The sequence below is a fragment of the Alnus glutinosa genome, chromosome 1, assembly GCF_958979055.1.
Source record: "Alnus glutinosa chromosome 1, dhAlnGlut1.1, whole genome shotgun sequence".
Classification (NCBI taxonomy): Eukaryota; Viridiplantae; Streptophyta; class Magnoliopsida; order Fagales; family Betulaceae; genus Alnus; species Alnus glutinosa.
The window spans coordinates 38818794-38828952 of record NC_084886.1 but is presented as its reverse complement, the minus strand read 5'-3'; the positions used below and the strand labels follow the sequence as shown (position 1 = coordinate 38828952).

At 33.0% G+C, this 10159-nt stretch overlaps 1 protein-coding gene across 4 annotated transcripts; it reads right to left on the bottom strand.

The window, feature by feature from the left end:
• Positions 1-4486: 4486 nt before the first annotated feature.
• On the bottom strand, positions 4487-6120 carry LOC133863310 (uncharacterized). 4 transcript variants are annotated; one of them, XR_009899384.1, is made up of 3 exons: positions 6041-6080; positions 5043-5097; positions 4487-4951 (listed from the first exon to the last, which is right to left on the bottom strand). XR_009899384.1 is itself a non-coding variant. In XM_062299257.1 (2 exons), exons 1-2 carry the CDS (start codon positions 5897-5899, stop codon positions 4737-4739), a joined length of 315 nt encoding a protein of 104 aa, XP_062155241.1. In that variant the 5' UTR covers positions 5900-5967; the 3' UTR covers positions 4487-4736. The 4 variants fall into 4 exon arrangements, 1 of the variants encoding a protein (XP_062155241.1); XR_009899383.1 differs by lacking the exon at positions 5043-5097 and having other exon boundaries at positions 6041-6120; XR_009899382.1 differs by lacking the exon at positions 6041-6080 and having other exon boundaries at positions 5043-5277.
• Between the last annotated feature and the right edge of the window lie 4039 nt (positions 6121-10159).

Below are 10159 nucleotides of genomic sequence, written 5' to 3'. Positions count from 1 at the left end.
AGCCAAGCCCAATGGCCCCACTGGTGATCAGTTCCTCTCATCCTCGCTTGGCCGCTGGTAGAACCACACCGTCGGTCTTCAATCGTCGACGGATTCGTTGTAGAAGGTGAAGCTGTGCAGGTGACAAGGTAGAGGAGGGAACTAATGAAAGTGGAAATGGGGATGTGTGAAGGTGAGAGAAAGAGTGATTTTTTTCATTAAAAAAAGTGATTGGGAAGCTACATACATTGGGTAGCACTGTAGCTTCCCAACCAAAATATGTAAAATTAGGGTGTCTATTGTGGGTCAATTTTTCCTAAATGTAGGGAAGGGAACCAACATAGGAAGATTAATGGGAGTACTCTTATGGCTCAAGGATCACAAGTTTTTCTCTTAGGAAGCTGATGATTGCGAATTAGAACTCACCAAGCCGCGCTATAAAATTGGTCATTATGGAGTTGCAAACAGACAGTGACCAGAGGGGTGTCAGCAAGATCGAGTTGCGGTTGGAAAATAACGCCACCCCAAACACCCATCTTTTTTTAAAAACCAAAAACAAAAAAAAATGAAATAAAATTACTTTATTTACTTAAAAAAAAAAAAAAAAAAAAAATTTTTAATTAAAAAATAATAATTTTTTTTTGAATTATTTTTTGTAATTGAAAAATAACACGTGGCAGGGGTATTATGGAGATATTTCACAAAAATTAGCCTTTTTCAAATGTCTTGGTAGTTTAGGGGGTAAGAGTATAAGTCTTGGCAGTTTGAAGAGCCATTCGAGAAAATAGTGGTAGTTTGGGAAGCTAAATTGTATTTTCCCCTAATTAGATATAAATTTAATCCTTATAATATAAAACATGTATATACAAACTTGAGATTGGATTGCTTAAAATTATACATAAGGTTGTAAAATATAATATAATTAATCAATTCACGATAAAAAAATTTATATATGATTGTACAAGATTGATAAAGTTACCTTATATAAGTTTATAAATAAAAAACTGATTATTTAATTAAATCTAACGATAAAATCTCAACAATTATTAACTAATGATCAATAAGCATAGATTTTATGACAAAATGAAGAAATGACAATATTTACTTTATATATAAAAATAATAATAAGTTAATTGAGTAGCTCTTGAATAATAAATTAAGTTTGAACATATAATCTAGCTTAGTGATAAATTCAAGCTCAGTTTATATTCAAAGCAAAATTAAACGAACTAATATTAAATATTTAATACCTAGCTCCACTTGGTTTAATTATAGTCCTATCTATGTGAAGACATGTATCCCTTTGTGATGCTATACATTCATTTATACCACATTCATGCCAACTTGCAGGAAAAAAAAAAAAAAATTGTAAAGGAGATGTTTGATAACGGTTTTTAGGATTTTTTTTTTTTTTTTTTTTTTTGGTTGAAAAGAAGTGTTTTGAGGTAACATAAATGTGAAAGCAATTTTAAGTGTTTTGAGTTGAAAGTAGTTTGTTACTGTTTTTAATTTTTTGTTTTAGTAAAAATGAAAAAGAGGAAAGAGAAAATGTGTTAGCAAATGAGCTAAATCTATTGTAATAAAATTGAAATCCAGCAATGTGTCTTTTCTTCTTTTTTATTCTGTCACTCTTTTATATATATATATATATATATATATATATATCTAAATTTATGAGAGAGAATCCCTTATTTATAGTGACATAAGTTATAACACCAAGTATACGGACGCAATACCATGTACATCATAAAGATGAATTATTTTATGGTTAAAAATTTATATTGTGTATATATTAGTCTACATAATATCATATCATTTAAAAATATCCACAAACCATCAAAACTATGAAATAAAATCGCATGCAAATTGAAACACTAACCTAATGCATTTGTACTGGCAGGGGCGGAGGCACGTATGTTGTTGGGGGGGGGGGGGGGGGGGGGGGATGGCCACCCCAAAAAATTTAAAGCCCTTAAATTTTTATTTTTATTTTAGGTTAAGCATTGGCCCCTGCAAAAATAGAATCAGCCCTCCCTCTAAAAAAAACTTTACTCTAACTACAAGTAGCCCCCCCCCCCCCCCCCCCCCTAAAACCCTGCAAGTCCATGGCAACACACATCTAAAAAAAAATAACGCAATAGATTTCAAAGGAAAAAAAAAATAGCAAAAGCAAAATAGCAAATCGTCTTCAACACGGCAACCCAACCTAGCAATGTCAAACAAAAAATACACTGCACAAGAAAATTAAAAAAATTAAAAAAAGGCAAAATTTACTTTTCAATGACTCAAATTTCCCTCAACCTCATTCTCACATTCAACCCTAAGAGAAAAGAAAAGAAAAACGCAAGTTGAAAATACCGAATGCTCGAGAGAACTCAGAGAACTGAGATTGAGATTTGACAAGAAGAGCTTTGGAGGAAACACCGTCGAGTGTCGGTCGTCCACGCACCACTGGTCCACCAGCACTTTCGTCTGTCACACTGTGAATTTTTGCTTTAAAACTTGGGGCTTTTCTATGAGCAAAATGAAGAAGAAGATAGTGTAGAAAAAACTAGAGAAGTGAGGAAGATAAGAGGAGACGAGGAGACGAAGGACAGGAGGAGTGAAACTAAAGGTTGTGATTCTGATTCTGTGAAGGCTTGATTCGCTTGAAGCACTTGTGCCGTTGTGCATTGACAATGCGTTGGGGAGACAAAAAATATTAAAGGCAAAACGTGAGAAGCCGAGAAGGTCCTAGAAACTAGCTAGAAGTGAATGAGTAATGCTATGGAGTAGCATTATGTCCGCACACTATGCGCATTTTCAGTGGTACTCAATTCGGGTTAACCACCTTTTATTACAAAAAAAAAAAAAAAAAAAAAGTGTGTGATGTGCATATCATTTTCAGTTTCCCTCTTTCACTCTCTCCCCCAAATTTTTTTCCCTCCGCTTTCTCCGGCCACCACCATTCAGCTCCGGCCACCACAAAGCAGTGCTGACGCCCACCCGACGCCCACCATCCGAAAAATCTCCTTGTTTGGTCTTTTAGATCTGTTTGGTTTTTTTTTTTTTTTTTTTTCTCCTGTAAGAGCCTCTAGTTTCTTATATTTGTTTACCGTTTAGCTCCGGCCACCACGAAGCAGTGCTGGCGCCCACCCGATGTCCACCATTCAGTAAATCTCACTGTTTGGTCTTTTAGATCTGTTAGGTTTTTTTTTTTTTTTTTTTTCTGCTATTTTCCCCCCCTGTAAGAGCCTCTAGTTTCTTATATATATATATTTTTTTTAATCTCTTTTTTTTTTTTTTTTTGCTATGTGTTGTTGTAAGAGCCTCTGGTTACTTAGATCTATTTTTCTTTTTGGTTCATTTTTTTATGAAGAGCATGCTACTCCGTAGCATTACTCCGAAGTTTCCTAGTCGTTCTTTTAGTTTTGGTCATTCGAAATTTTCCTGCAGAGATTTTCTATTTGTTTCTTAGGGAAGTTTCTATTCTTGAATTTTATCAGCTACTTGAACTGCAGCTTGTCTGGTATAAACTGAAAATGCCTTCTTTTTTCCCTTGCTTCTTGTTAAATTGAGGTTTTGTAGTATAAAATTAAGAGGACTGGCGCGTCTAGTTGAGGCATTAGGAAATAGTGGCAACGGAATGTGGTTAATTGTTTGGCATTTTGTGATCTAGGGTTTTGGGTAATTATTATTAATTTTTTTGTACTCTCTAAATCCATTTTGTGGGTTCGATAGTAGCATTATTTTTTCTTTAGTTAGAAGTAAAAAAAAATTGAAACTGTATTTGTTTTCCGTCCACTGAATTTCTAGAATTTGATTCTGTATTTGGTTCATTTTTGTATTCGTATTTGAATGAATTCAGATATGTTTGATTTTTTCTTTATTTTGTATAATCTAATTGTGCATGTAATTAGCCATTTTACCTTGGATTTATTGTTTATCATGATTTTTTATTTTTTATTTGTGTTGATTAAAGTATTCTAATGAGATTTAAAAAAAAAAAAAAAAAAAAAAAAATCTTAATGAGATTTAAAAGTTGGCATGTATTATCTAAAATCTTGCTTGCAGAATATTTGGCCACACGAACTATTGTACGGGTAAATGGAATTAGTGGAATGGAAGGAATGAAGTTACAATATATTTTGTTGTTTTGTCATTTTTTTGGTGTTGTATAGACAGATGAATATATTTTTATGTTGTAATTTGTAGATTTTCATATAAAATAGTAGCTTGTCCCTTTTTGTTGTTGCAACTAGTAGATTTCCAAGGTGTTGCAACTACCTAGCAGCTCATGTACTAACACTAATTATAATTTGAACAAGTTGATCCCATATATTTTGTTGTGATGTTGAATATTGTGATAGGAAAGGGAAGAATATGTTGTGATCCCATGTATCAATGCAGAAAATATGTTGTTTCTGTAACTATATTTTTGTAATTCTAATCGTATTTAAAAGACCACTGCATTTTTGAGATCAAGACAATTTATGAAGTTTTTTGAGCAATTTCCTTGTGTATGAAATTAAAGAAACTACAAGAATCATTTTATTTGCACTTTTTTTTTTTCATCTTTTTGGTGCATCAGTTGTGCACTCTATCTTTTTGGTTCATCAATTTTATTTTTCTTGTAGTTTTAGGGAGGATGACCATCAAAGGCTATGGCGTTTGAAGCATAGGACTTATCTGGTAGAAGCAAATCTAGTAAATTTTGAGATTTTGATGAGCGGATAAACATGCAGTTATGCATACACTATTGCAAGTCTTGCAAAAAGTTACAAATTTACAATCATTCCAACAAGACATCCATATTGCTTCACAGTGAAGGCTTTCTGTTTTTGCTTCACGTATACGAGTGCCTCCACCATATCCTTCAGTGTCACTTGCAAATCCAAAGTCAAAAGTGACCTTTTTCCTTCACGCTCTTTCACCACATGACCCTCAAATTCTTCTGGAGTCCAGCAATCATCATCCTCATTATTGAAATCACCTTCAAGCACAACAAGAAGAGCACATATTTCATAAGCTTAATTTCAACCACTCACAGATGTAATTAATAACAAACAAGCCTAAATTTCTACCTGGACAGAACCCACCAAAACGATAAAATCAATCACAATGACTTGTAACCTGAAACTATATGAGGAAGATGAATAGAAAGGAGAACAGGAAGAAAAAAAAAAGAAAAGAAAAGGAAAGCAAAACAGCATTTAAATTCATCAACTGACATTTAGAAGTTAAGAACTGACAACATTAGATATGCAGTCCCACTAGCAATCGATTTAGTTCAGATCATCCAAAATAATGACCCCAAACTTGAAGAATTTACACCAAAGACTCTTCAATGTAATAATTTTGACCACAACTAGGAATGCAGAAAAGAGTCTCTACAACAAACTAATCAGCGTCAACTCTCTTATAAAATAAAAACTACAAAACCAAAAGAAGAACCACCAAGTTTATAAAAGATTTACAATAAAAATTAGCAGTCTAGAACAAAGACCGGATGATATTACGTCCCTAACAATTAGTAGTCACATATCTGCTGTAACAAACTGTTTCACAATATAAACGACAATAAGTTTCAATTCGACAATTGATGAATATGATCTATAACCAAAATTGACAATCAATGCACAATCAAAGATGAGAAACATGCTCAAACTCCCAAACAAATTAATGTAACAGTAACAAAATTGCTAATTCATCCAATAGAAATTAACGAGTTTGCTTACAATATTGGTAAATGAAATTCAAAAAGCTAATCTTTACAAAAAACAGCTAACAGATATCTTCAATCTTAGACTCCATAAACCAAATTCTAAAAGATAAAGAAACCTTCAAAGGTAAAGAATATTTCACAAAAGCAATTCCGGTGAATTTCAAGTAAAAGCTCAAATCTCTCCCCAGCAAACTTAAGATTTTCAATCAAATGCATAATTACGAATATTCCTTCAACATCACTAGGCTTCGTATCAAACTATTTTGATCAAAATATAATATAATAATGAGATCCAAACAGATCATACAAAATCAAATAGATCTGATTCATTCGGATAGGAAAAAAACTTGAACTTACAACGAAAATAAAGTCAAAATTTATAAAAAGACAAATAACAATCTGATAATACCCCCATGTGGCCCAAAGGGGTGGCTAAGCCACCCCCACATAATTTTATTTATATATATATATATATATATATATATATATAAAAATGAAATCATTAAAATAATAATAAAGAAAAATGATAGCCACATCAGCGCTGAACTGTATCACGGGGACAGGTGTCGCGCATGCACGCCGACACCTGTAGGATGACGTGGATGGACGTTAGTTTTGGACGGGAAATTAGGCGGAGGTACTATTTTTCGTCTTTTCATATACCACCGGTACCAAATTCGCTAAAAAGTGAAACTGATGGGGCAAAAAATAAAGGTCGTAAAGCACAGGGGGCAAATAGGTATTTAACCCTATTACAAATGCCTTGTTGTGCTGCCTAAATATTATTATGTATTTTACAATAACACCGTTGTAATGCCCTAGTAATGTTAGAAATTTTAGATAAATATTATATCAGTGCCGTAGTAATACCCGTGTGAAAATACGTAGTAAAGCTACATAGTCATTATAATGTCTAAATGACATTATGACATTTTAAATATATGTCGTTATGATGTCCGTATTTAGACAGAAAATAAGGGAAATAATCAATGGTCTAGATATTAACTTTTTAAAATTAATATTAGACTACTCTACTGTCGCACGTGTGCGCAATAAATTGCAGTGAATTATTAAAGGCAAGAAGAGCTTTTAGATAGTCTGCGAAGTGGTAAGTATAACTACTTACTGAGAATTGATACTGTTATACTTATTGAAGTATTTGATAAAGTGTTGAGATATGATTATTTAATTTACATGAGCCTGAGTATTTTATGAATAACATGATTATATGTTTTTAATTATTTTTACATGTATTGAAATAATTTGTGAAATGAAAGATAATGATTATGAAAATAAAAGAATGACTTTAAGAGAGACATGTTATTGCACATCTTTGATTAATGAGAATAAAAGAAACTAGAAGGTTTCCTATGTTAACTGTGGAAGCCGAAGGGGCCTTCTAGGTTAAATAAGAAACTAAGAGGTTTTCCTATGTTAACTATGGAAGCCGAAGGGGACTTCCAGGTTAAATAAGAAGCTAAAAGTTTGAAGGTGTTCTTAGCTTAATTGTGGAAGCCAAAGGGGCCTTCCAGATTAAATTAGAAATCATAAAGTTTTTCATGAACTAAGTTTAAACGAGGAACCGAAGGTGTCTCCTACAGACGTGAACCGAGGAGCCGAAGGTGCCTCCTGATAGCCGTAAACGAAAGGTTAAAGTCCTTTAGAAAGTCGGATGAGCCAGAAGAGTCTCTTAGAGAAAAATGAGAGAAAAATGCATTTTATAAAATGAATAATGTGATTTATATGTTTTAAGATTATTGAAGTGTTTCATTAATTTATATTTATATACATTTTATGAGATGCAAGTACCATGTATATTGATATATATATAAAGCCATACATATGAAAGAAATGTCACTAAAAATATAAGTGAATTTTATTATGTATTATTAAACAGCTCTATAATGCTTATCTTACCAGCTATGAATTATATAAAATGATTCTTTTTAGTAAACCTATTGTAGCTGTTATTATAATCACCATGTTGGAGACATTTTTTAAAAAGATGGCTCATATTTGAAAATGCTCAGTAACTCCTTATACTTATTGAGACCGTGGACTCATTAATCCGCCTATGTAAATGTGGCAACACCACAATTACATAGATGTTGATGCAGGTATAGAAGTGGGTGAAGAGGATCCATATGCCTGTCTAGGGTATTATGGATAAAGTTTTCTTGTGCTTTAGTTGTTGTAAATATCTAAAAAATGTCTATCTTTTGGAGTGTATCTATAATTAGACATGTTCTAAGCACTTTTCATGTATAGCTACTTATGTGCTATTTGTGGCACTTTTAACTAGTATTGTTCTATCATATAAAGTACAATGTACGAATCTGTATAATATAGAAGTCATCATTTCAGCTCTAATGTGTTCTATGGAGGTTATCTTAAAAAAAAAAAAAAAAAATGTGAGACATATGAACTCAGATTATATTGAGGTTGAGTTAGTAGTTCTTAGTGGAGATTGGAGATTGGAGATTTTCACTTTCATCTTTCATTAAGTAAAGGCGGGGTGCTACAGTTTGGTATCAGAGCAATATGCTCTTAGGACCGTAAAAGTTAGCCTTACTTGGTTAGAGTCTTAAGGAACACTACAAGAGCTGTAGGATTATTAATTTTTTTTTTATAAGGAACGATCATTTAGATTTATAGAAATGCGATGAGTCCAGTCATTAATAAAATTTATTTCAAAAAGGTTGTTAGCTTGTGTGCCAACATTCAGATTACGAGGTATTTCTCGCTTCTTGCTTCTCACTGTGTCATGTTATGGCGTCTGTGGAAGAGAAACAGAAAGGAAAATCCAAAGGGCAATGATTTTGAATGATTGTGTTTCTTTGTTTATGGAAATGGGTTCTTAGATTTTTTTTCTTTGTTTATGGTTTGTTTGAAGGTGTCTGATGTGTTGCTATTGGAAAATTGGGTGAAATCATTCCTGTAAATTCTTTCATTGTTTGCTTGCTTACAATAATTTTAGATGTTCTATACCCGCGGGGATCCCCGCATACCCGCGGATCCCCGCCCCATGCATTCCCGCCCCATCACCATCCGTTCCGCACGGATGCAAGGAGATTTTAGCGGGGTGCGGGGCCAAAAAAGGGCATCCCCGCCCCCCGCCCCATGCTCAGCCCTAGCTACAATAGGTTTACCAAAAAGAATCATTTTATATAATTCATAGCTGGTAAGATAAGCATTGTAGAGCTGTTTAATAATACATAATAAAATTCACTTCTCTTTTTAGTGACATTTCTTTCATATGTATGGCTTTATACATATATCAATATACATGGTACGAATCTGTATAATATAGAAGTCATCATTTCAGCTCTGATGTGTTCTATGGAGGTTATCTTATAGAAATAAAAAAAAAAAAAAAAAAATGCTGTGAGACATATGAACTCAAATGATATTGAGGTTGAGTTAGTCGTGCTTAGTAGAGATTAGAGATTTTCACTTTCATCTTTCATTAAGTAAAGGCGGGGTGCTACAGTTTGGTATCAGAGCAATATGCTCTTAGGACCGTAAAAGTTAGCCTTACTTGGTTAGAGTCTTAAGGAACACTACAAGAGCTGTAGGATTATTAATTTTTTTTTTATAAGGAACGATCATTTAGATTTATAGAAATGCGATGAGTCCAGTCATTAATAAAATGAATAATATGATTTATATGTTTTGAGATTATTGAAGTGTTTCATTAATTTATATTTATATACATTTTATGAGATGCAAGTACCATGTATATTGATATATGTATAAAGCCATACATATGAAAGAAATGTCACTAAAAAGATAAGTGAATTTTATTATGTATTATTAAACAGCTCTACAATGCTTATTTTATCAGCTATGAATTATATAAAATGATTCTTTTTGGTAAACTTATTGTAGTTGTTATTATAATCACCATGTTGGAGACATTTTCTAAAAAGATGGCTCATATTTGAAAATGCTCAGTAACTCCTTATACTTATTGAGACCGTGGACTCATTAATCTGCCTATGTAAATGTGGCAACACCACAATTACATAGATGTTAATGCAGGTATAGAAGTGGGCGAAGAGGATCCATAAACTCAACTTGCATCATGCATGTGGACATAAACTAATGTTTTTCTCATGTGGCCAACTTTTGCGGAATCCAACGGGATTCTTCTAATTCTTGTTTTATTCTTATAATATTTATTGACTTTTCAAAACTTTGAATTTTGCAAAGTTAGATAAGTTGAGACATTAATGGCCGTACAGGATTTAAAATTGTAGAACTTCGAACTTAGCAGCATGCTCAAGGGCATATCGCATGATCCAAGACAGGCTGGTGAATTTGCTGTAACTACGGGTCAAATGCAATTATGCAGAGCATTGCGATTTTTTCCACAGGCTCATTACCCGCTGCCTTCCATGCAATCCGAAAGGATACGTCACCATCTGGAGTCGGTCGTTCATATACGTCAACTTCACTAATATAAATAACCCCAAC

What these genes read in the sequence shown, in the direction of transcription:
- LOC133863310 (XM_062299257.1), bottom strand. Translation starts at nt 5,899, where the DNA reads ATGCATTTGATTGAAAATCTTAAGTTTGCTGGGGAGAGATTTGAGCTT. An exon ending in AATATTCTTTACCTTTGAAG is followed by an intron (nt 4,952 to 5,799) that starts GTTTCTTTATCT and finishes TTGTGCTTGAAG; the next exon opens with GTGATTTCAATAATGAGGAT.